Source organism: Salmo trutta, chromosome 25 (genome assembly GCF_901001165.1).
Source record: "Salmo trutta chromosome 25, fSalTru1.1, whole genome shotgun sequence".
NCBI classification, from domain to species: domain Eukaryota; kingdom Metazoa; phylum Chordata; class Actinopteri; order Salmoniformes; family Salmonidae; genus Salmo; species Salmo trutta.
The window spans coordinates 28,316,228-28,343,960 of record NC_042981.1 but is presented as its reverse complement, the minus strand read 5'-3'; the positions used below and the strand labels follow the sequence as shown (position 1 = coordinate 28,343,960).

Below are 27,733 nucleotides of genomic sequence, written 5' to 3'. Positions count from 1 at the left end.
CCATGTGGCAGCCATAAGCCCCGGAGATTGATTGGAGCGTCGTTCTCCCTCCCTGCGCTGTAAAAGATTATCCGCTCACCCGGTGGAAACAAAGCTGTGATGGAAATTCGTCTCGCATCATCAGCAACAAAATATCTACACGCCAAAGCGGGAGTCTCTCATTTTTCATGGGCAATATATTAAATAAAAAAGGGCATTAAAGGAAAAGAGAAGGGGGTGGCCTGAGTGATAGCGCTAGTTAGTGTTTTTTTTTAAATGGCCCACTTGAATCGGGGAGATTATAACGTTTTTATTGGCTGTCAGAAAACACAACTTTCTGCGTACTTCACCCGCTGGAGCTCGTAACGCTCTGATTAGAATGCCAGGAGAAATGAAAAGGAATGGTGCTGTTGTAAGACAACAGAGAGGGAGGCACGCAGGCCAGCAGATGTCCTGGGATCTGCTCAGATACACACAGACACATCAGGAATGTATCAGTTCAAATACTATCTCTATAAGCAAAAATATGGCCAATTGATGTATTGTATTATATTAGAATTTTCCATTATGGGAACCGCAAAGTGAAAAATGCCACTGATCCCTTTTTATTTTACACTAGCACTGTGTAGAATGCTCCCCTGTTCCAGAGGTAAAGGAGTATTGTGGTGATAAGGATGGACTGATGGAAGCTACAGACAGCTGTTGTGTGGGTGGCTATCCTAGTGCAGGGAAACTGACTGATGTTAGTCAATCAAAGGGTCACCTCAGAGGAAGTTACCATGACAGTTTGCCACCCCTCTAAACAAACCTTTACCAGCCTCCTATACATACCCCTCATGAGCCAACACCACCCCCAATGGCCATTTCAGGGGAACCCAGCAAACAAATAGGAGAGATAGAAAAAATAGAGGATAGAAATGGGTAATTACCCAGCTAACAACAAACGTTTGCAAAACTTTAGATAACTTTCCCTTAAGAGTCTCATAGGTCATTAACTAACATTTTCATAGGAATGTTCCTGTGATCTGCAAGGAATGTTTCCAAGAGACCATTCCCTTAACGTCAAATTGAACTTATCCAGAACGTGGTTACCATGTTCTCAGAACATAAGATATTTATGTTCAAGAGGTGTTCTGTGGGTTAGGAGAATATTCCATCAACGTCCCACCAAACATACACAGAGTGTACAAAACATTAGGAACACCTTCCTAATATTGAGTTGCACCCCGTTTTGCCCTCAAAACAGCCTCAATTCGTCATGGCATGGACTCTGCAAGTTGTCGAAAGCATTCCACAGGGATGGTGGCCCATGTTGACTCCAATGCTTCCCACAGTTGTGTCAAGTAGGCTGAATTTCCTTTTGGTGGTGAACCATTCTTGATACACACGGGAAACTGTTGAGTGTGAAAAACTCAGCAGCGCTGCAGTTCTTGACACACTCAAACTGGTGCACCTAGCACCTACTACCATTCCCCATTCAAATGCACTTAATAAATCTTTTGTCGTGCCATTCACCCTCTGAATGGCGCACATACCAAATCCATGTCTCAAGGCTTTCAAATCCTTCTTTAACCTGTCTCCTCCACTTCATCTACACCAGTGGTTCACAAACTTTTTATAGTCCCGTACCCCTTCAAACATTCAACCTCCAGCTGCGTACCCCCTCTAGCACCAGGGTCAGCGCACTCTCAAATGTATTTTTTTTGCCATCATTGTAAGTGTTAGGTATGCATAACTGGCTGTAAGGGAGTCAGGCGCAGGAGAGCAGAAGTTGGGTAGCCAAAGGAGCCTTTTATTTTGGCGAACAAACACACGGCACTAAGAACACTAAACACAAGATGCGTTGACATAACCCAGCGCAAACCAGTCAAACGTGTACATACATGAAACAACAAACAATTCCACACAAAGACATGAGGGGAACAGAGAGTTAAATACACAACACAATGAGGGAAATGAGAACCAGGTGTGTAGGAAAACAAGACAAAACAAATGGAACATGAAAAGTGGATCGACGATGGCTAGAAGACCGGTGACGCGGACCGCCGAACACCACCCATACAAGGAAAGGAACCGACTTCGGTGGAAGTCGTGACAGTACCCCCCCTTGACGCACGGCTCCAGCAGCGCACCGACACCGGCCTCGAGGATGACCCGGAGGGCGAGGTGCAGGGCGATCCGGACGGAGACGGTGGAACTCCCGCAGCATTGAAGGGTCCAACACGTCCTCCACCGGAACCCAGCATCTCTCCTCCGGACCGTACCCCTCCCAGTCCACGAGGTACTAAAGGCCCCTCGCCCGACGCCTCGAATCCAGTATGGATCGAACGGAGTACGCCGGGACCCCCTCGATGTCCAGAGGGGGGGGACCTGGTGCGGGCCAGCCACCACCGGCCTGAGGAGAGACACATGGAACGAGGGGTTAATACGGTAATCGGGGGGAAGCTGTAACCTGTAACTCACCTCGTTCAGTCTCCTCAGAACTTTAAATGGCCCCACAAACCGCAGACCCAGCTTCCGGCAGGGCAGGCGGAGGGGCAGGTTTTGGGTCGAGAGCCAGACCCGGTGCAAACACCGGGGCCTCTCTGCGGTGACGGTCTGTGGCTGTCTTTCTGGCGCAGCACGGCGCACTGAAGGTGAACATGAGCGGTGTCCCATGTCTCCTCCGTGTGCCGGAACCAGCCGTCCACTGCAGGAGCCTCGGTCTGACTCTGATGCCAAGGAGACAGAACCGGCTTATACCCCAGTACGCACTGGAAGGGGGAGAGGTTAGTGGAGGAGTGGCGGAGCAAGTTCTGGGCCATATCTGCCCAGGGCACAAACGCCGCCCACTCCCCCGGCTGGTCCTGGCAATAAGACCTCAGAAACCTACCAACATCCTGGTTAACTCTCTCCACCTGCCCGTTACTCTTGGGGTGAAAACCCGAGGTAAGACTGATCGAGACCCCCAGACATTCCATGAACGCCCTCCAGACCCTCGAAGTGAACTGGGGACCCGATCAGACACTATATCGTCAGGCACCCCGTAGTGCCAGAAGACGTGCGTAAACAAGGCCTCCGCAGTCTGTAGGGCCGTAGGGAGACCGGGCAGAGGAAGGAGACGGCAGGACTTAGAGAAACAATCCACAACAACCAGGATCGTGGTCTTTCCCTGTGATGGGGGGAGATCGATCAGGAAATCGATCGACAGGTGCGACCATGGCCGTTGTGGAACGGGTAAGGGGTGTAGCTTACCTCTGGGCAGGTGCCTAGGAGCCTTACGCTGAGCGCATACCGAGCAAGAGGAAACATAAACCCTCACGTCCTTGGCCAAAGTGGGCCACCAGTACTTCCCACTCAGACAGTGCACCGTCCGACCGATGCCTGGATGACCAGAGGAAGGTGACGTGTGGGCCCAATAGATCAGCCGATCACGGACAGCAGACGGAACGTACAGACGCCCAGCGGGACACTTGAGGGGAGCGGGCTCCGCACGTAACGCCTGCTCAATGTCCGCGTCCAGCTCCCACACTACCGGTGCCACCAGGCAGGAGGTCGGGAGTATGGGGGTGGGATCCGTGGGCCGCTCCTCTGTGTCATACACCCGGGACAGTGCGTCTGCCTTCACGTTCTGGGAACCTGGTCTGTAAGAAAGTGTGAAAACAAAGCGGGTGAAAAACATGGCCCACCTTGCCTGGCGAGGGTTCAGTCTCCTCGCTGCCCGGATATACTCCAGATTGCGGTGGTCAGTCCAGATGAGAAAAGGGTGTTTAGCCCCCTCAAGCCAATGTCTCCACGCCTTCAGAGCCTTGACGACAGCCAACAGCTCCCGGTCCCCCACATCATAGTTTCTCTCCGCCGGGCTGAGCTTCCTCAAGAAGAAGGCACAGTGGCAGAGCTTCGGTGGCGTACCCGAGCGCTGAGAGAGCACAGCTCCTATCCCAGCCTCGGACGTGTCCACCTCCACTATGAACGCCAAAGAGGGATCCGGATGGGCCAGCATGGGAGCCGAGGTAAACAGAGCTCTCAGGTGACCAAAAGCCCTGTCCGCCTCAGCCGACCACTGCATACGTACCGGTCCCCCTTTCAGCAGTGAGGTAATGGGAGCCGCTACCTGACCAAAACCCTGGATAAACCTCCGGTAGTAATTGGCAAACCATAGAAACCGCTGCACCTCCTTTACCGTGGTGGGAGTCGGCCAATTACGCACGGCTGAAATGCGATCACTCTCCATCTCCACCCCTGAGGTAGAAATGCGGTACCCTAGGAAGGAGACGGACTGTTGGAAGAACAGGCATTTCTCAGCCTTGACGTACAGGTCACGCTCCAACAGTCGACCAAGCACCCTGCGCACCAGGGACACGTGCTCGGCGCGTGTAGTGGAGTATATCAGAATGTCATCAATATACACCACTACACCCTGTCCGTGCAGGTCCCTGAAAATCTCGTCTACAAAAGATTGAAAGACTGATGGAGCATTCATCAACCCGTACGGCATGACGAGGTACTTATAATGCCCTGAGGTCGTACTGAACTCGGTCTTCCACTCGTCTCCCTCCCTGATACGCACCAGGTTGTAAGCGCTCTTGAGATCTCGTTTGGTGAAGAAGCGCGCCCCGTGCATTGACTCAATCGCTGTGGCGATAAGAGGTAGCAAGTAACTGTACCTCACCGTGATCTGATTTAGGCCTCGGTAGTCAATACACGGGCGCAGACCTCCCTCCTTCTTCTTCACAAAAAAGAAACTCGAGGAGGCGGGTGAAGTGGAGGACCGAATGTTCCCCTGACGCAGGGATTCGGAGACATATGTTTCCATAGCCGTTGTCTCCGCCTGTGACAGGGGATACACGTGACTCCTGGGAAGTGCAGCGTCTACCAGGAGATTTATCACACAATCCCCCCGTCGATGGGGTGGTAATTGAGTCGCCTTCTTTTTGGAGAAGGCGAGAGCCAAATCGGCATATTCGGGGGGAATGCGCACGGTGGAGACCTGGTCTTGACTTTCCACCATAGAAGCACCAAGCACGGAAACCCCTAAACACCTCCCTGAGCACTCTCACGACCACCCCGTGAGAGCCCTCTGTTGCCATGAAATGGTGGGGTCATGACGAGCTAACCAGGGAAGGCCTAGTACCACGGGAAACGCAGGAGAGTCAATGAGGAAGAGACTGATTCTCTCCTCGTGACCCCCATGCGTCACCATGCCCAGGGGGTTGGTAGCTTCCCTTAATTAACCCGGACCCTAATGGTCGACTGTCCAGAGCGTGAACTGGGAAAGGCCTAACCACTGGAAAACTAGGAATCCCTAACCTATGGGCGAATGCTCTGTTGATAAAATTCCCAGCCACGCCTGAATCGACGAGCGCCTTATGCTGGGAATGCGGGGAAAACTCAGGAAAGTAAACATACACAAACAGGTGTACAACAGAGGTCTCTGGATGAGAGTGCTGCATGCTCACCTGGGGCGACGCCAGAGTACCCTGCCTGCTGCCTCGACCCCTAGAGGAACCAACCCGGCACCGACCATGAGTGTGACCTCTGCGGCCACAGATGGTACACGTGAAAGCCCCTCCTCCGGCCTCCCTGAGCACAGCACCTCCCAGCTCCAAAGGCACCAGAGCGGTGGTGCTGGGAGAGGGAATCGTCAGAGCCCTCTCTGGACATCCGCGCGTGACCAGCAGGTTATCCAACCGAATGGACAGGTCCACCAGCTGGTCGAAGGTGAGGGTGGTATCCCTGCAGGCCAACTCCCGACGGACATCCTCGCACAGACTGCAACGGTAGTGGTCGATAAGGGCCCTGTCGTTCCATCCCGCTCCTGCGGCCAGGGTCCGAAATTCCAGGGCGAACTCCTGGGCGCTCCTCGTCCCCTGCCTCAGGTGGAAAAGACGTTCACCCGCCGCTCTACCCTCGGGCGGATGGTCGAAGAGTGCCCGGAAGCGGCAAGTGAACTCCGTGAAGTCGTCCAACGCCACATCTCCTTCTCCCCACATGGCGTTTGCCCACTCCAGAGCTCTCCCTGAGAGGCACAAGACGAGGGCGGACACCCTCTCCCTTCCTGAGGGAGCCGGGTAAACGGTGCCCAGGTATAGGTCCAGCTGTAGCAGGAAACCCTGGCACCGTCCCATCATACTCCCCGGGAAGGGCGAGACGCATCCCCCTGGGACCGGGTACAGGAGGGACGAGTAGTGGGAACCCCTATTGTGCTGGTGGAGGCGCTGGAGGGACTCCCTGTCTCTCCCAGCGGTCCATGGTCGGACGACGCGGTCCATCGCGACCCCGAGATGTTGTAGCATCGCCGCGTGTTCTCTGACGCGCTCCTCGACTCCTATAACCGGGGTACCTGCTCCTACTGACTCCATGGTGTGGTGTGGAATTCTGTTAGGTATGCGTAACTGGCTGTAAGGGTGTCAGGCGCAGGAGAGCAGAAGTTGTGTAGCCAAAAGAGCCTTTTATTTCGGCGAACAAACACACAGCACTAAGAACGCTAAACACAAGATGGGTTGACATAACCCAGCACAAACCAGTCTAGCGTGTACATACACGAAACAACAAACAATTACACACAAAGACATGAGGGGAACAGAGGGTTAAATACACAACACTTAATGAGGGAAATGAGAACCAGGTGTGTAGGAAAACAAGACAAAACAAATGGAAAATGAAAAGTGGATCGACGATGGCTAGAAGACTGGTGACGCCGACCGCTGAACGCCGCCCGAACAAGGAGAGGAACCGAATTTGGTGGAAGTCGTGACAGTAAGCCTGCCACACACACACACTATACAATACATTTATTAAACATAAGAATGAGTGTGAGTTTTTGTCACAACCCGGCTCGTGGGAAGTGACAAAGAGCTCTTATAGGACCAGGGCACAAATAATAATATAATATAATCAGTAATTTTGCTCTTTATTTAGCCATCATACAGTACCGTTCAAAAGTTTGGTGTCACTTAGAAATGTCCTTGTTTTTGAAAGAAAAGCAAATTTTTTGTCCATTAAAATAACATCAAATTGATCAGAAATACAGTGTAGACATTGTTAATGTTGTAAATGACTATTGTAGCTGGAAACGGCTGATTTTTTTATGGAATATCTATATAGGCATACAGAGGCCCATTATCAGCAACCATCACTCCTGTGTTCCAATGGCGCGTTGAGTTAGCTAATCCAAGTTTATCATTTTAAAAGGCTAATTGATCATTAGAAAACCATTTTGCAATTATGTTAGCACGGCTGAAAACTGTTGTACTGATTAAAGAACCAATAAAACTGATCTTCTTTAGTATCTGGAGCATCAGAATTTGTGGGTTCGATTACAGGCTCAAAATGGCCAGAAACAATGAACTTTCTTCTGAAACGCGTCAGTCCATTCTTGTTCTGAGAAATGAAGGCTATTCCATGCGAGAAATTGCCAAGAAACGGAAGATCTCGTACAATGCTGTGTACCACTACCTTCACCCAGAACAGCGCAAACTGGCTCTAACCAGAATAGAAAGAGGAGTGGGAGGGCCCGGTACACAACTGAGCAAGAGGACAAGTACATTAGAGTGTCTAGTTTGAGAAACAGACGCCTCACAAGTCCTCAACTGGCAGCTTCATTAAATAGTACCCGCAAAACACCAGTCTCAACATCAACAGTGAAGAGGTGACTCCAGGATGCTGGCTTTCTAGGCAGAGTTCCTCTGTCCAGTGTCTGTGTTCTTTTGCCCATCTTAGTCTTTTCTTTTCATTGGCCAGTCTGAGATATGGCTTTTTGTTTGCAACTCTGCCTAGAAGGCCAGTATCCCGGAGTTGCCTCTTCACTGTTGATGTAGAGACTGGTGTTTTGCGGGTACTATTTAATGAAGCTGCCAGGTTAATGAGAAGGGTGTGCTTGAAAGGATGCACATAGCTCTGCAATTTTGGGTTATATTGGAGAGAGTCTCAGTCTTAAATCATTTTCCTCACACTGTCTGTGCCTGCATTTAGTTTTCATGCTAGTGAGGGCCGAGAATGCACTCTCACATAGGTACGTGGTTACGAAGGACATCAGTGTCTTAACAGCCCGATTTGCCAAGGCAGGATACTCTGAGCGCAGCCCTATCCAGAAATCTGGCAGTGACTTCTGATTAAATTACCACTTGTTGCAATTTCGATGAGGCTCTCTTGTTCAGATATCGGTAAGTGGACTGGAGGCAGGGCATGAAAGGGATAACAAATCCATTTTGGGAAAGTATCTGCATAATTGCGCACCCAACTCACTCAGGTGCTTCGCTATGTCACATCTGAAATTGTCCGTTAGCTTGAGTTCATTTGCACACAAAAAATCATACAATGATGGAAAGACCTGTGTGTTGTCCTTGTTAATGCAGAGAGAAAAGAGCTCCAACTTCTTAATCATAGCCTCAATTTTGTCCCGCACATTGAATATAGTTGCGGAGAGTCCCTGTAATCCTAGATTCAGATCATTCAGACGATAAAAAACAAACCCAGATAGGTCAGTCCTGTGAGAAACTCGTCATCATGCAAGCGGTCAGACAAATAAAATGTATGGTCAGTAAAGAAAACTTTAAGCTCGTCTCTCAATTCTTCTGTATGTTGTAAAAGCGTTACATGGTCTCTGTTCATATCATTGCATAATACAGAAAATGCACGAAAGTTCAGGGGCCTTTCTTTAACAAAGTTAACCATTTTCACTGTAGTGTCAAAATCATATTTCAAGCTGTCAGGCATTCCCTTGGCAGCAAGAGCCTCTTGGTGGATGCTGCAGTGTACCCAAGTGGCGTCGGGAGCAACTGCTTGCACGCGCGTTACCACTCCACTATGTCTCCCTGTCATGGCTTTTGCACCATCTGTACAGATACCAACACATCTTGACCACCAAAGTCCATTTGATGTCACAAAGCTGTCCAGTACTTAAAAAATATCCTCTCATGTTGTCCTAGTTTCCAGTAGTTTGCAGAAGAGGATGTCTTCCTTAATTGACTCCCCCATAAACGTAACGGACATATACCAGCAGCTGTGCCAGGCCCCCGCCACATCTGCTGACTCATCCAGCTGTAATGCATATAATTCACTGGCTTGTATGCGAAGTTGTAATTGTTTCAAAACATCTGTCATTTCACTGATGCGTCGTGAAACAGTGTTGTTTGATGAAGTCATTGTCTGTATAGTTTTTTTGGGCCTTTTCCCCCAGCATTGTCCCAGCCATATCCGCGGCAGCAGGAAGAATTAAGTCCTCCAGAATAGTATGGGGCTTTCCTGTTCTAGCCACTCGGTAGCTCACCATATAAGACGCTTCTAGCCCCTTCTTATTAATGGTATCTGTAGCGTTTATATATGTCTTACTAATCGAAAGTCGTCTTTATTCTCATTCAAAAAACTCCCGTGGCTTATTTTTAAAATTGTCATGTTGCATTTCCAAATGTCTGCGCAAGAGTGAAGGTTTCCCTCAAGAGAGTAACGGTTAATGTGATTGGATGTTAATTATTTGACTAGGCTATGTCACGCCTTGACCTAAGAGAGACGTTTTTCTCTGTTTAGTTAGGTCAGGGTGTGATATGGGGTGGGCATTCTATGTGTTGTGTTCCTATGTTTTGGCTGGGTATGGTTTCCAATCAGAGGCAGCTGTCTATCGTTGTCTCTGATTGGGAGCCATACTTAGGCAGCCTTTTCCCACCTGATTTGTGTGGGTAGTTGTTTTCTGTTTCGTGTATGTAACCTGACAGAACTGTTGGCTGTCGTTTTGTTTCTTTGTCAAAGTGTTTCATTTTCATTAAATATAATTATGAGCACTCAACACGCTGCGCCTTGGTCCCCTCTATACGACGCCCGTTACAGGCTACCTGTATTTGACATTATGCTATCATTTCGCTGAACACTAGATGGTTACATTTTATTTTTGCCAGTGAAACAAGGCTACTCAGGCGAGAGAAAAACCTCACCCAAATGTATAGCCCCGTTGGAAAATATAAATGTACTGCTTGAAAATATGAAGAAAATTATTATTATTATTATTTTTTTTATGTGAATCACATTTTTATTTGGCATACCCCTGATGGCAGTACCCCAGTTTGGGAATACCTGATCTACACTGATTGAAGTGGATTTAACAAGTGACATCAATAAGGGATCATAGCTTTCACCTGGTCAGACTATGTCATGGAAAGAGCAGGTATTCCTAATGTTTTGTACACTCAGTGTGAACCTGGGTGCCATGTTCTCAGAACATAATATATAAATTAATGGAAACATTTATGTGTCCGAAGATAAATTAATTACACTTGTTCCTGAGTCAATCAAGGCCCTGATTGGTGAATCATTTATCCATTCATAGCTCTTTGTCTGTTGGCAAGGTGCTTTTAACTTACATATTTGACATATATGATTACATTTCTACAGTAATTATTATTCAACATGTCCTCAACTTGGATTTGAACTCACAACCTCTTGGTTCATGATACTCTGATCTTCCTCCCACCATGCCCGTGTCAGGTATCAGTTAATCTGACTATTCTCATCATTCATTTGATTTACTTACTTCAGCAATTGAAGGGCTTTCTGTATAGTTGTCTAATGTTAGTGGGGCATATTGACCTGTTTTAATGATACTCCTGAATCACAATGATCAATCAAATATTTTAGTGTACTTTTAACAGAGAATCCCTGTGTAATGCTTGACACCTTGTAAAACCATGCCCTGACGAATTGAGGCTGTTCTGAGGGCAAAAGGGATGCAACTCAATATTAGGAAGGTGTTCCTAATGTTTTGTACACTCAGTGTATATTACTAAGAATGTGAGTAGGGTGATTTCTCTAGCGGGTCTCTAACCCAGGCCACCAACACCAATAGAGCAACACCGTAACCACTGTGCCAATAAGGGATATCTCTAGGCCATGTGCTTATTGGCCCAGGATAGTTAGGCCCTGTCCAGCAGAAACCCTAATCCACCTCCATCAGCACTTGTGTTGATCTGAAATAACTTGATAGGTGTAAGCAATAGGGTGCATGCACTTTGAAGTAAATCTCAGCTCTGTTAAAAGTACACTCAAAATGTATTTTTGACCATTGTGAATCAGAAGTATCATTAAAACAGGTTAACATGCCCCACCAACTATACAGAAAGCCCTTACATTTTTTTTTAAATAAGTAAATTATTAAATCAATGATGAGAGAATAGTAAAATTAGGCCAAATATGTACATTGAAAACACTATGTTAAAAGCACTTTGTGTGTGAGCACAAAGTTTCTTTGGGACCATCAGGTGACGCCCTGAAAACTGATACACAAATGTTCTTGGAACGTTCCCATGAAACATTAATATCAACCATTAATATCATCTAGAACATTAATATTTTACATTCTGAGAACATGGCAACCATGTTTTGTGTGTGTTTGATGCATCGTTGATGGAATATTCTCCTAACCCACAGAAAACTGAACACAGGAAGGTTCTTGCAACTTTCTCATGAATTGTGTTTTGAACATTTATGTTGAATATTTTGAGAACATTGTAACCACATTCTAGATAAGTTCAGCTTGACATTAAGCAAATGTTTTCCTATCTTTAAACACCAAAACATGCTTAAAAGGCTCTCAGAAGATTTGTGATAACATAGATAGAATGTTCCACTAATGGAACACTGAACACTCAAACATTAGGGAAACATTACGGGTAAGACTACAAAAACGTTCTCTCTCCCTAGAATTGTTAGCTGGGTTGGGAGAACGGAGAGAATCTCCTTAGTCACTGTCGGTGTGTTCAAACACTACTTTCACTCCGAGAGCTGGGAGGAGAAAGCAGGATGGGGAAAACATCAAACTCCTCAACATGACAGAGCAGGAGAGGAAACCATTGATTTTTCCTCCATTTGGCCATGAATCTGCTGGAGAAGAGGTGGCTGTGGGTGCTCAGACAGCTGATGATGTGATTTGTAACACTGGACCACTGGTGAGCAGCAGAGAGAATTGCTCGACTCTCAACACATGGCAAAGTGGCTGCTGCGACTCCTTCACCATCCAGACAAGATTAACTAACAGCAGGGGACCTACAGTATCGATAAGCTCCACAACAATCCTATAGAGTATTTCCTCTGTCACAGCAATCTAGTAGCCACTCTTCAATTAACAGTGACTAGAGCGATGGGCAGACTGGGGGGTTTACAAATAGTTAGTGTTTCCTGTTGTGACAAACATGTCAGAGATCAATAATAAGGACAGAAAAGTGTCCAAATATGTTTTTCAGAACCAAGTGAGTCATTTTGCTTCAGGTGAAAATGAATTCCCAGAGACGACATCCCAGATCCCAAACATTAAAATGCATGTATTGAACACACTCAGTTACATCCTTTGGGATAAATTCCTTTGAAAGGCATGGACATTGAGTATTGAAGACACACAGTGATAAAAATACACATGGGTATATGATTAATGATTCATAATGTACTAATTTGTTTAACTTTCCTAATGTTAATTTAACATTAAATGAATCATGGTATGGAAAGTTGGGCATAAATACTGTATACTATATTAGGTTTATCTAGCAACTACATAAATACTGTAATGTATTTCTGACATCAACAGAACGACAAACACACAGTGCAGGCTTTCTAAGGACAGAATAAAAATAATCCTCCTTAGATCATTTGCAAAGCAATTACGCAAATATAAACATAACAGCTTACAAGATAAGATGCCATTAGTGCTATTTGTCATATGGGATAGCTGCCTACGACAATAGTTTAAAATCCTTGTAATAAAACTACAAATATAATCAAGACAGTTTCGTCATTCTGTCTATCACGGTATATCTAGCACTTAGCATAGAAGTCATGAAGATGCCATAATAAATGCATATCTATATCTATGGATGGACCTTTCCTATTTTATAGCATACAATATGAGTGCAATGTAATGAACACTATGTTTATGTTTAAGGTTTCACAGAGTATATCAACATTCTGACAATCCATGCAAAAAAACATCAGTCTATTCAAGCGGCCAAGAAATACAGGACGGATAATGTACAATTGTATTGACCCTTGATAGTGCAGTACCATCATCACTAACTCAGGAGATCCTGTGAACAGAGTGCTTGGAACTTATGGATAAGAGTGCCCAGACATACAGAAACAAAATATACAGTTGTTTTCTCATCTTCAACAGATCACCTCTGAATAGAACACTTCCTATTGACTGACTGGATCACTGATGTCATTGACAGAGGTTATTTCACCAGAGCAACCATTGTGACCCACAACATCTACATTTGTCAGCAGGGACTGAACTGAGGTAACCAGATACCACAGATGTGTTCGCAGTCAACACATGCTGTATCTGTGTTTCTGCCATCAACCATCTACAAATACAATTCATAACAAAAAAAGTATTAAAATAAAAAAGCGGCCTAAACAGCAAGTTCACAAATGACCTCTGACCTACAGGGATGGAGGAATGAGCCTTCCCTGCTTGTTCAGAGTAGGTTCATGCAGAGTTTATGACTACATTATCTCTCCTCATCCCCCCATCCCGTCCCATCCCCTGTTCAGTGGACACGGCCTGGAAGCCTCCCACTGGAGGAGACGGACTGGGCATCACTCATTCACTCGCCTCCTAGGTGCCTTTGTCAGGTGATTGCTGCCGGAAAAAGGAAAACAGATCAATACATCTCCCGTGGGCCTGACAGGTAATCTTTACCCAGGATGAAATATGAGTGGTACCAGCCCGCTGGATTCCTTAACTGTAACAGGGCAATTGACTGGGTGCACGTAACGCTCTCTCTCCCCACTTCCTGTCTGCATGGCCATTGGAAATTCATTTTGGAGGGGGGCTGGCTGAGGCATCACATCATGGTGAACACGAATTACTATGGAGGAAGCCAGGTAAGGCATTCCCCCTGCAACTGACGAAACTTGATCTGAACATTCCTTCCTATCTGTCAATTCCTTTGGCACCAAAACACAGACTGACGGATAAGGCATTAGGGAAAGGGACCTCTCCAGGAAAGACCAAGCACTTGTTAAAACAGAGCCGATCTAGCAAAAGCTCTGACTCACAATATCCTTTAACATTAGCATGTTTTCTTATCCAACAGTGCTGTGGTTCCTTGAGAAGCTGAGTAGCCTCTCTCGTGTTCAGGTACCCACTGATGTGTTCTCTTCAAGATGGAGCTGGCGGTCTGAGGGTGGAGGTTATTCCTGTCTGTCTGCAGACTGACAGATTTCTGTAGCAGGATGTCTTGGGAGAGGGAGAGGGATCCATTTAGATGAGTATACACACACAGAATTTATAAAACGTCACCTAGCGCCGACATGATCACATAAAGCCTTCTCAAAAGGATCACTGCAGATCTATATATCACACTAATTTATAAAACTGTGACTATTCCACAGAAGTGTTATCTGCACCTAATATTTATTAAATATTGTTTCTAAAGCTTTGAAAAATAGCTATGTATTTACTGTGCACAATGACCAATGAAAATGATCCAAGATTATAATCACACTGCATTAGTGACATAGTTATCTAGCCGAATATAGTTAATAAAGAGCGGGTCCTCTGTGACGAAACACCCCTCGGTTTCCTAAATCATACCACTGATAAATCAATGTATCACTTGATTCCTTTGCATAAAAATAAATTGTTCCACATAACTAACTACCTTGTCTCATCTCTACAGAGCTTGCACAATGTTGGTTAGAGTAAGTGTGACTGGCCTCATGTGACTGGGCCGTGTGATATAAAACCACTGAGGGAGCGGAGTGTCAGTAGGGAAAGCTGTCCTCTCATTCTCTTACAGTTATTAATTATCACTGATCTCGCTGGCATCCAAGAGTAAACCCTCTGCTCTCTAATGCAGGGACTCCTGAGCCCTGTACTGGATGGTGAGTGTATGCTGTCATGATGCTACCACACTGATCTCTCTGTGCCCCTGGCACTGCCCATTTATCTGCTGCGGGCGGGCGGCCAGGGAATGCCAGGTAATGTCAGGACAGACAGTCACAGCCCAGCCTCACAGCTAGCTAGAGACACCAGGGTTCCTCTTTGTGTGCCACTTAAAACACGGTGGAGATTACTGTTATTTACCCTCCTCTCCTATCCCTCTCCACCTGACTTTCAACACTCTCAACAGTAGCCCAGTCAGTCACAAAACAACCGCTTTCCACAAAAAAAACGGGGTTTTGAAAACGGATTGTGCGACTTGCCTTGAACTTGAAAGTGTTATGAAATTTGAATAAAGAAGGTGAGCTGAAGAGAACAAAGAGGCCCCTCCGAGGAGCGCAGCCACAGCCCCTCTCTGTTGTGCTAATGAGAGACGTTGTAGCCAGTGTAGCTTTTCAAATCCATGCTAATAGGAGACCTGTTCTTTGTGCCGCTCTCGCTCAGTGGTCACCTCTCTGAACCTTGTACCAGCATGAGGTAGCAGAACATTCTGATGCTCTCCTATCTGTCAGCTGCTACATACGCTGCAGAGCAGACCTGTTGGTCCCACTTCTCCCAGGCTTTCAGCAGAGCAGACCCCCAACCACTCAACCCTCCCTGACCATCATTTCAGTGTCCCTGCTGACAAATGCCAGGCATCTCAAAGAAGACATAATTGTTGGGCCTGAGTAATGGGCAGGTGGCCTGGAGACTGTGTATTGTAGAGACAGGAGGAGGTGCCTGGCTGGTGCTGCAGTCTGGAGTAGCAAGACGAGGAGGCTCTTCAAGGAAATGGCAGGCTACGGAGTGATTAACTGGGCTTGATTGCATTAACATTATTCACCCTTTAAATGCTAGATGGAAAGACTTGATCCAGCAGCACAATGCTGATTCAGAGAGCAATGGCGTGCTCTCCCTCTCTCTCGCTCTCTCTCCCCCTCAGTCCTGCTCCTGCTCCCTCTGGGGGCTAGGTCTGAATAAAGTCCCAGGCTTGATGAAGTCCTGCTTGTCAGACGTGGAGGGCCCAGGGCCTGCAGACTCCATGCTCAGAGAGGTGGAGGAGGTGGAGGTGTCCTCTCCCAGGTCATCTTTATGGAAGGGGATGCATGCTGCAGAGTAGAAGGACACACAAATAAATGTTAACTTGTCTTTTGATTTTAGAACTCAAGGACGGTTCTTCATTTTATCTACATGAATGCATGATCACTATAAATCTACAGTTATCATATGGCCTAATAGTTAATTATGTATTGTTCAAGCGATCTCAATCCTATTTGGCCTCATATGCCTAGTGGCCACGGTTGTTAGAAGGGCAATCTGATTCTCCTATGGCTAAAACTCTCCCTTTGAACATGATCTACTTCAGTGAGACATTGTGTAGCTGTTATGTAGTACCATTTTACTGAAAATCTTGACTCAAAACAACTTCATTCACACCATCTTCATCCTCCTCACTTTTTTAGCCATTCTGTCTCAATACGCTCAAAGAGTTGGAGGGAGGGGAAATATCTGAAACACTTCTCGGGGCAATTTACACTGAGGTAAAAAGAACTCTAAAACAATTGCACTTTCTAATATCTGCTCTCCTTTCCTACTTCCCGTTAATAGATCAATCTGTGTTGGCCTCTCCAGAAGTTAGTGGCAGTCACACAGACTTTTTGTGAGGCAGAGTAGGAGCAGAGGACACAGGAACTAGAAGTGACATTGTGGCTCTGGGTTGTCTCAAAGGATTAGGCATTACAGCATTCACTGGCATGTGCTTTTGCTCTTTCCCATTATATCTGCTTGTGCCTCTTTCCAGATGACTTCTTCCCCAAACTGATCCGGCGGGCTAGATAATTGATTAATATTTCTGGAGGGAATGATGACTAACTGTTGCTGTGGTTGAGCCCAAACACTTGGACATCTCAGGTTAAACACGGTCAAAGTTATGAATACAAATTCCGTTTTTTTTTTTCTTACTTGATAATGCCTTGGGAACAGATGACAGTGTATCCACTGAAAGATTGATAATGTGGAATAGAATAGTATTTAAATTGTAACTTTTATCAGTAGTGATATTTCATCAATATTTTTTTTTCAGTATTGTTTCATTAATAAAAACAAATCAGTGACTACCATGAATAAATGTCTCAGTCCCCCTGAAATATACACTGTGAAATATGTTACCTAGATAACAACATCTAATATGACACATTCAACTGAGATACTGTGGTGGTCAATAAAAATGATACAAAGGAAAGATTTTGAGTCAATGTGAGAATTACATGCATTTGTTTTGTGCAATAATGGGTGGAGTGAACGGAACCATCTTGGCATCTTAACAACCTCTCATGTGAGGCTGTTCAAAAATAATCATTACAGCACTTCCTGGAGCCATTCCCTCCCCTCCCCTGTTTATTAATCAGCTAATTACACATTGACAGTAATGGGTCTGCTGATTCCCACAGTTAAATGAACAGCACTGAATGGGCCTTTAATCATTAGCCTTTGTGCGTTTCTCCCATACACTCCAGGCTCCATCCATTTCACTGGACCACAGGAGGACATTCAAATCAAATCCCTCAGAAGAGGGCTGGAACACTTAAACACTACGAGCACCTGACTGATCAAACCAGCTACTCTGTAATAGTGCAGTGTGGTCCTGTAATGCAGAACTGAACATAGAAGAACCAGTAAAGGACGGCAGCTCAATGAAGAAAACAATCATCCATATGATCACATTTTGTTTTCTGTGATACATGTGAAGCAACAGGAAAATCAAGTCCCCCACCAAAACACTTTTAACCAAACTGTGAGGACTCATGCATATTCACCCCCACACAGCAGCCAGCGACTCCACCCTGAAACTTTGGTGGAGCGGTGCTAGTGGCAGGGGCAGGTGGGTTTTTGAAGGACACGACAGGGTAACTGAGGGGAGCAGAGTGGAGCGGTAGAGGGCGAAATAGTGCGCTGGGCTGCATTTCTGTCAGCAGAAGTGATGGCTGAGTGGTGGCGTTATTTGTCTTGTGCTGCCATACGGCCGTCGCACCAACCTGGGCATTAATGAGAGGGGGCCGGACCGGCGGGCAGGAACATGCAGGGTCTCAGACGCAGGTGATCTGTCACACAACAGCCCTGCTCCGGCTCCACCAAGGAGACACAGAGATGGAGAGGCAGGAAGGTAGGCGCCACACAGGGAGGTTGGGGGTTGGACCCACCATGGGCATCCACTTGGGTCCCATGATAGAATGTAAAGTTGCTAAGTTACATGCCAAGCAGCTGCCAAGGTTGAAGGAGGGCGATATACACAAATGTTGGTTGCCGGCAAATTATGTAATAAATGGTTTGAGTAAACCAATCATTTACACAGATGTAAAATGGATAGAAAACAATAAAACTTCAAATCAAACTGCGACGTACACAGTCAGGATACATGTACTAGCTTCTTTAAAAAAGTGCACTGTATGAGTGTGTGAGTTAGTGCTTATTATCAGCCCTCGTCCCTCATTTCAAATGAAGGGCACTGTGCAATACAGTGGGGGAGGGGGACATTTTTAAAATTAATTAGTCGGCATGTGAAACAAGCAGAGGGTATTAAAATCCACCAGGACCTTTATACTTACTGATTTATCCCTGCCAATGAATACAATGAATTCTCTTTTACTCTGAATGTAGATTAACCAAATGAAACGTGCCCAACATAGGTATCTTTCTTGGAACAGTGTACATTGAAACCTTTTCTAAATGTTCTTTTCAAAATGTATGTAGTAAAACGTCAATAAATCTCCCCCGCAATGATCTGCTTTCTTAAATCTAGAATTGAGGTTGAGATCTGAACATAGTATGCAGCTTAAAGGGACAGAGTCTACATTGAGGCCAATTTGAGCCTGACAAGTGGAGTGGTCGTCCTATACAAACAGATACCTGGGTTGATAAGTTCTTTCACAGACAGCTTCAACACTTGAGCTGGTAAATGCTAAACGCGTAAAGATGGAGGACACAGCAACAGCTGGGTACCATCGCAGCAATACCCTCAGGAACCCTGGGAGACACCTCCAGCTACAGGCCATGTTCACTACTTATTACAGAGTTTAAAATCAACCACAATACAAGAAACTCACTTCCCAAACTCGTCTACACTGGGGGAAAAAAGACCGACAAACTACACATGTATGTCTAAAGGAATTCTTGCAAATTCAAGGAAAAAACCGCATTTGAATGATAAACTATGAAAGAAAATAAATGTGTATGAAGAATAGTTCATTCCAGCTATAATGAGAATACTTATTACTATTTCAACAAATAAAGTGCAAATGCATGCTGGAGCCGATGTGTATCTCCTGGCTTCTGTGATATGACCAAGTAGAGGCATGGAATACTGTAGCAGGGCTCCAAAGTAAAGATTTATACAGAGCGGTAGGAGCGGCAGAAACTGCCATTGGATGACCATTCCCTGCATGATAAATCACTCTGGTAAGGGGACATCAGACTCCAGGACCAGGAAAAACAACTTGGTACAGGGACATGGGGAGAGGAGGAAAATACTGTACATTTAACCATTAAACTTCAAAAAGGTTGTGAATATGTTAATAACTTTCATTAGGCCTATTAAGAGTTTAAAAAAATGTGTTAATATTTATTGAAAATGAGCAATCCGTTTTTCATTCCGGATCGAGTTGCCTGTTTGCACCTAGTCTACTTCTTTATATTGAGTGGGAAATGTATCCTTTGGTGGTTTTATTTGGCTTTTATGTTTACAATATTTTCTTCTGTTGAACATAAACCCCATGTTTCAGTTCCAGCAGCTGGATGTGATGTTAACTGAATATCTCTCCTGGGGGGATGTTGAGGGATCCCCATGCCTGCCTCTACATGGTGAATAACATGGAGAATATGAGGGGTCTTTAAGGGCCAGGGGTGAATCTTTTTGAATCTTTTTTTAGTTTTATGGGAAGTGGCTGAGCGCTGGAGAGGTGAAGGACGGAGTCGCTGGCCATTCCATCACTCAGTGCAATAAATGGATGCAATCTGTATCCCAGTAAAGCATTGGCTGGTTTTAAATTCCACCTCTTTTATCCAAATGAATGATGGACCCCGGTACAGTGCACTGTGCGGCAATATCAATATACATCAAAGGCCAGCGCCCCTCACTAAATCAGGAAACCACCGGCATTTGTTATTTAAATGACAAACAGCGGCTGCAGGAGCGGAGCAGGAAGAGGGGACTTTGGAGAAGAGGTGGACAAACCAATTCAAATTTCAATCCGGTAAAGACGCCAGGCCCGGAGCCATCAGTCTAATGAAAAAAGGCAGCTCTACGAGCCCAAACGGACGAGGGGGCTGCTGCAGGGTGCCACCTCCAATACGGTCTGCTTCCCATCACGCTTCCCTCAGACTCAGTCAGACCACTTCCACCTGGGAGGACAGACAGGAGGCCCACAGAGCCCTGTTCTACCAACAAAACAGCACACACTAGTCAAGACTGAACTCTTCCCTCAGCTAATAAACAGTAAGTATGTTGCTATCTCACAAATACTGGAGACACTATTTGTAAGAAACTCAAGAATTCACATGTATCCTATATTCCTATATTAATGGATGTGATTCACATGCATCCTATATTCCTATATTAATGGATGTGATTCACATGCATCCTAAATTCCTATATTAATGGATGTGATTCACATGCATCCTATATTCCTATATTAATGGATGTGATTCACATGCATCCTATATTCCAATATTAATGGATGTGATTCACATGCATCCTATATTCCTATATTAATGGATGTGATTCACATGCATCCTATATTCCTATATTAACGGATGTGATTCACATGCATCCTATATTCCTATATTAACGGATGTGATTCACATGCATCCTATATTGGTGGTTATAAAGGATAATCTAAAGTAAAAGTAAAAAAATATATATTCTAAACATTTATATGAATATAAATGTGACAAGCATTGTACATTTTTGTTGGGTAGTACAAGTAGCACAATGTTTTGGTCTGTTGTTGTAAAAAGGACATATACTCTGTTATTAACTTGAAAGTGGTCTTGGGGATTAGTTATTGTATTGTCAGCAGGATGTGTAATAAAGTAAGCGCCCCGATGAGAGGTTAGGTGAATGTTAAACAGGTCAAAGGTGCAGTAGTCATGGCGACAGGTACCTGATGTTGTGGTGACAGAGACAGCAGTGGTCTTCCTCCTCCTCTTGATGTCCCCTGTGCACAGCAGTCCCAGATGGACGTTAGTCTGCCTAGGTCAGAGACACAGAGCTGTAACATTAATCTCAGACAAAATTATTCAAACACCATCCTTTTCCAATTTCTATGGATCTGTATCCTGAAATGTGAGGACAAAATAAAATAAAAATACTTTGGTTGTTTCAAATGATTATTCATTTATCTTTTCTGTTTGAGTCTAAAAGAAAAATACGAGTGTTGAACCTTTCTGCTATGGCTTTTCCATGAGCAGTTAGAAGTTTCTAGAATACTGCTGCAAGGGAATATCCAACCCTGGACCCAAAAGGAGTTAAAAATACTACAAACTGTTTTTCTTTACTGGAGGGAATCACCAGAATTTTGTTCCATTTTGTTCAGAGTTTTGTTGAAACGTTAACAAAAAATATCAGCGGAGGAAGGAGGTGGTGATGGGGTTGTGCGTCTGTCGCTGCCGGGTCCAGTTAAACAAATTACCCCTGCTGTGGACCTCCTGTGTCATATGTCAGTAGCCTCCAAACGGGGAGGGCCCCCCACAGCCCCTCCTAGCCCTGATTACTGGGATGTAAAGTTAAGGTCAAGGTCCCCGCCATGGCTGGGGGGGAGGGACTGACGTTACCAAGAGCAGGCAATGTGATGAGTTGACTCAGTGTGTGTGTGTGTGTGTGTGTGTGTGTGTGTGTGTGTGTGTGTGTGTGTGTGTGTGTGTGTGCTCATATAGTGCCAGTGCATGATATCGCCCACGAAATGGTGTATCATCTCACACGTTTCACAACACTATATCCACTTTGACAACAGTGTTTATTGGTTGAAAGCACCTGTAAAGACGCATCTGTAAAAAGAAGAAATCTCTGCAGTGCAAAACAACAAAGGAAGACCTTAATACAGCAGACCCCTGTTAACCGTGGTGTCTCATCCTGAGCAGTCAGCTACATAAACCTCCCTGGTCAAACATGTGCTGAGATAGGATAGGGTCCTGTCATGGCAGCCTTTTAACAGCCTGCATGTTCCATCCATGACCTCAACACCCATTAATCACATGGCGGCAGTGCAGGAGAGGGTGCAGAAAGCTGTGTGTGGAACGCTTTGAGCCAAGTCTCTATGTTGTATAATCAATAGGTATAAAAATAAATGGCTTGACTGTTATTCCCTCCCTGCTACCCCACTCTAATAAAATCCCAGTAATGCATATTTCATTTACTTTTATACTTATTGATTACCTGTACTCCAGTTAGTAAATCACGCGCCTATCGATCCCTCAATCGTACCTCTGTCGGACAGCACATAACCAGCCATTTGTGCCCCTGATAAAGAGCTCAGACATTGAACTCCCCACAGTAAATCTTTGCAAACTAACTTTTTAATTCCAAAATCGATCCGTGCTTAAACGTCGCATTATTTCACGAGGCACGCCCGCGGTATTAAAAGTAATACCCTGATGCATTTGGTCTTTATGCATGGAAGTCCATCCTTCCATCGCTCCCCTCATTACACAGAGTCCTGATCGGGCAGGTGCTCTGGGGCCCAGGCTGCAGCCTGGCGGGAGAGATCCTGTGGAGGGAAGGCTGTCTGGCCCCTCCCCTCCAAGGCCCAGACTACAGGCTGAGGAGCAGGGACCACTCAGGGGCCACATGGAGCCCACAGAGACACTCAGCCACATGCTAATAAAATATTAGAATACCATTAGCTGGCTCATTAGGGAAGGCTAAACGGGACAACTCGTTTAAAAAAATGGAACCAAAAGGCCTCTGGTAACAGGCTTGTTATGCATCGTTTGTAACTGTTTGAGTAGCTCGCTGCGGGATAACACAGCTACAATTTTACTCAAAGGTGTAATAAAAAGCTATTTTGGAAATTGGTTTGCAATAGAGTGGGTTTAAGATGTGTTTAAGAGAAGCAGTTTGACAGATAAAACACACAATACATGTGAGTGATCTTCCTGCGAGATTTATATGGCAACATTACAAAATGAGCAGCTAAAAAGTCAGGTGAAATGTTATGTTTCCTTGTACATGGGAACGTTTAACATTTCAATGTAATGTAACGGTAAACTAGAAGAGTCCCATGGAAAGAAGGGAAAGTCATTGAATTAGGGATCACCAACTAAGAATAGCAGAGCTGTATCGAGCCATGGAAAAATAACCCAATATCCAATAAAGAAGACGAACAAGAACTAAATTCTCGCAAAGACACATCGAGGACATTCAAGAAAATGTCTGAGCGATACATTTTACATGGGTCATACAACGAAAAAGACACTCTTAAAAGCAGCGTGGTCCCTTAGGTAAAGAATAAAACAAAAGTGACACAAGGTCAATTGTAATTCAGGGAACCACAACCAAAAGCAGATGTATCAATTAAAACGAACACCTCAAAAGAAGAGGAGCAGCGGTAACAAGTGTGTGAACAGGATCTCAAGATGAATAGAGGTATTCTTATGAATCAGAAAGGATTAAAGTCTCCTGGGAAGCCGATCAATAGCCCCAAATCAATAATCAATAGGCCACTCACACCAATATACTTACTGCTGACATCGAGATCTCACAATTAAAATGAAAACTGGGAGAGAAGTGGCGTAAGACTATGATTTACCTTGCGCCGTAAATGTCATTTAGAAATTTAAAAAAGTCAATAGATATAACCGAAGTGCGGCCGGCTCAGGTGGGAGGCAGTTATGCATTTTAACATGGCCACCATCCCAGAACGTTAGAGCCAGATCCTACTGTTCACTGTGCCAGTTCACATGGCCACCATCCCAGAACGTTAGAGCCAGATCCTACTGTTCACTGTGCCCGTTCACATGGCCACCATCCCAGAACGTTAGAGCCAGATCCTACTGTTCACTGTGCCCGTTCACATGGCCACCATCCCAGAACGTTAGAGCCAGATCCTCCTGTTCACTGTGCCCGTTCAAATGGCCACCATCCCAGAACGTTAGAGCCAGATCCTACTGTTCACTGTGCCCGTTCACATGGCCACCATCCCAGAACGTTAGAGCCAGATCCTACTGTTCACTGTGCCCGTTCACATGGCCACCATCCCAGAACGTTAGAGCCAGATCCTCCTGTTCACTGTGCCCGTTCACATGGCCACCATCCCAGAACGTTAGAGCCAGATCCTACTGTTCACTGTGCCCGTTCACATGGCCACCATCCCAGAACGTTAGAGCCAGATCCTACTGTTCACTGTGCCCGTTCACATGGCCACCATCCCAGAACGTTAGAGCCAGATCCTACTGTTCACTGTGCCCGTTCACATGGCCACCATCCCAGAACGTTAGAGCCAGATCCTACTGTTCACTGTGCCCGTTCACATGGCCACCATCCCAGAACGTTAGAGCCAGATCCTACTGTTCACTGTGCCCGTTCACATGGCCACCATCCCAGAACGTTAGAGCCAGATCCTCCTGTTCACTGTGCCCGTTCACATGGCCACCATCCCAGAACGTTAGAGCCAGATCCTACTGTTCACTGTGCCCGTTCACATGGCCACCATCCCAGAACGTTAGAGCCAGATCCTCCTGTTCACTGTGCCCATTCACATGGCCACCATCCCAGAACGTTAGAGCCAGATCCTACTGTTCACTGTGCCCGTTCACATGGCCACCATCCCAGAACGTTAGAGCCAGATCCTACTGTTCACTGTGCCCGTTCACATGGCCACCATCCCAGAACGTTAGAGCCAGATCCTACTGTTCAATGTGCCCGTTCACATGGCCATACTAGGACAAATAACATGGAGTCCTATACAGCCTTTAGCACTTCCTATCAAATCCCTGATGATTGCCATCAACTCTACCAAAAAAGGAGATGACAGGTTTTATTTACACAGTATTATTTCAACCTCTGCAAGATACAAGATGAATGTTTATACTTTCCTTACAGACCAAAACAAGGGTATTTTGAAATAAATAAAAGGCATAGATACATGAGAGCTCAGTGATAAGAATTGATCATTTGAATAAGTTCCTCAAAAATAAATGAAAATATAGTGAAGCCAATTATGCGAAGTGTAAACTTTGCGATGAGCAAGGTGTTATTTAATACAGTTTCTGAATCTGAGTATCGATGCTCTGTGTTAGAGAGACACAGCACTATTATCCCCACCCTGTCAGTACCATGCTGATGCCCTATATAAGAATATTGATGAAATGTATGTAAGTGAGTGCATGTGTGAGTGCGTGCGTTAGCACATACACTAGTAAGCGTGTGTCATGTACAGTGCCTTCAGAAAGTATTTACACCCCTTTACTTTTTCCACATTTTGATGTTTTACAACCTGAATTGAAAATGGATTACATTTAGATTTTGTGTCAATGATCTACACACAATGCCCCATAATGTCAAAGTGGAATATTGTTTGATGATATTTAAATACATCTATTTAAAACATTTTAAAGCTTAAATGTTTTCAGTCAATAAGCATTCAAACACTTCATTATGGCATGCCTAAATAAGTTCAGGAGTAAAAATATGCTTAACAAATCACATAATAAGATGCATGGACTCATTCTGAGTTCAATAATAGTGGTTACCATGATTTTTGAATAACTACCTCATCTCTGTACCCCACACATTGTGACGGCCCTGAATTTGTCTGAACCGTCTCTACTTCTCCTTCCAATAGGACACTTCCCCTGTAATTCCCAATTAAATAGCTAGCATCAGCTGTGCAAAAGGGGGTTGGGATGGTGGTGTGAATGAGGATGTGTTCAACCCTCAGTTCCGAAGCTTCTTTACGCCGTTTGTTTTGTTGTATTTAAAAAGTGTGCTTTGTAGCCTTGTCTCAAGTTTAACCAGGATCAGATCCACTCATTTCTTCGTTTGGACTACACATCTCATTTGGTCTCCGCTGTTTCGTCGTGGCCTTTCTCCGCTGGAGATCTGTTTGCGGATTGGTTTGTCTGACAACTTTTTTTGCATAAGGTATTTCACTTGTTTGAGTGTGATTTATGGTCAGTTGTAGTTGAAGACTACTGAGATTTGATACTGTTTATGGATGTGTGGCAAAAGAGTTTGATATTTTGATTGTATGATTGAGACTGGGTTTACGCTACACTTTTATGAACGGACAAACATTGCGTGACTAAAGTCACTTGAGTTCACTGAACTCCTTTACCGGGCTGGACTCTTTGAGGCCCGAGGTACGGGACTTTTCTTGAGGAACCAGAGCTCATTGTTTGTTATATTATTATGTGTGTGATCATTTATGTTGGTAATACAACCCATGCAAAATACGTTTTTTTTGTTGTTATTTCCAATGTTTTAAGGGTTTATGAAAAGTGTATGTCCATACTGACTTTTACATGAGTCCTTTGTATTGGTGTAGACTTGACGGACCAGACGGACCAGACAGGACTCATTCCCTCCCAAACAAAAAGGAGAAATCAATATTTTCTCTGGTAGGCACAACCTACCTGGCACCCCTACAAACAATAACTGCAAGTCAAAACCGTTACAACATACAGATAATTGTGAGGTCCCTCAATTGAGAAGTGAATTTCAAGCAAAGATTCAACCAAAAAGATGAGGGATGTTTTTCAATGCCTTGGAAAGAAGGGCACCGATTTGGAAAAAAGCAGACATTGAATATCCCTTTGAGCATGATGAAGTTATTAATTAGGCTTTGGATGGTGTATCAATACACCCAGTCACTACAAAAATACAGGTGTCCTTCCTAACTCAGTTGCCAGAGAGAAAGGAAACCACTCAGGGATTTCACCATGAGGCGAATAGTGATTTTAAAACGGTTAGTTTAATGGTTGTGATATGAGAACTGAGGATGAATCAAAAACATTGTAGTTACTTCATAATATAAAAAAATTGTCTGAGAAACTTTTTTTCCTGAATACAAAGTGTTATGTTTGGGGCAAATCCAACATAATACATCACTGGGTACCACTCGTATTTTCAAGCATGGTCGTGCAGCATCATGTTATGGGTATGCTTCTCATCGGCAAGGACTAGGGAGAATATTTAATTTTTTTAATAAAATGAAACAGAATACAGCTAAGCACGTGCAAAATCCAAGAGGAAAACCGGGTTCAGTCTTCTTTCCAACAGACAGTGGGCAACGAATTCACCTTTCAGCAGGACAATGACCTAAAACACAAGGCCAAATATACACTGGAGTTGCTTGCCAAGACGACGGTGAATGTTCCTGAGTGGCCTAGTTAAGTTACCGTTTTGACATAAAAATCGTCTTGAACACCTATGGCAAGACTTGAAAATAGATTTCTAGCAATGATCAACAATGAGCTTTCAAGAATTTTCAAAGAATAATTGGCAAATATTGTACAACCCAGGTGTGCAAATCTCTTAGATTTACCCAAAAAGACTCACAGCTGTAATCGCTGCCAAAGGTGATTCTTATTATATTTTGTCTCAGAGGTGAACACTTATCATTTGTAATAAATGTTTTAAAAAAAAATCCACTTAAACAGAGTATTTTGTGTTGATCGTTGACCAAATATGGAAAAAGTAAAGGGGTGTGAATACTTTCTGAAGCTGGCTGGAGTGTTTACGAACATATTCAATCTTTCCCTATCCCAGTCGGCTGTCCCCACTTGCTTCAAGATGTCCACAATTATTCCTGTACCCACGAATGCAAAGGTAACTGAACTAAATGACAAATGCCCCATGGCACTCACTTCTGTCATGAA

At 44.8% G+C, this 27,733-nt stretch overlaps 1 protein-coding gene across 3 annotated transcripts in view; it reads right to left on the bottom strand.

The window, feature by feature from the left end:
• Positions 1-12,239: 12,239 nt before the first annotated feature.
• LOC115162332 (G patch domain-containing protein 2-like) overlaps positions 12,240-27,733 on the bottom strand; it is a 33,438-nt gene continuing 17,944 nt past the window's right edge. For 2 of the 3 annotated variants that reach the window (XM_029713531.1, XM_029713530.1), the window contains exons 8-9: positions 21,022-21,110; positions 12,240-15,972 (exon numbers count right to left, since the gene is read on the bottom strand). In XM_029713531.1, coding sequence (XP_029569391.1) covers positions 15,803-15,972; positions 21,022-21,110 — 259 coding nt within the window. In that variant the 3' untranslated portion in view covers positions 12,240-15,802. The remainder of the gene's footprint in view (positions 15,973-21,021; positions 21,111-27,733) is intronic. The other variant, XR_003869519.1, reaches the window with a different exon arrangement.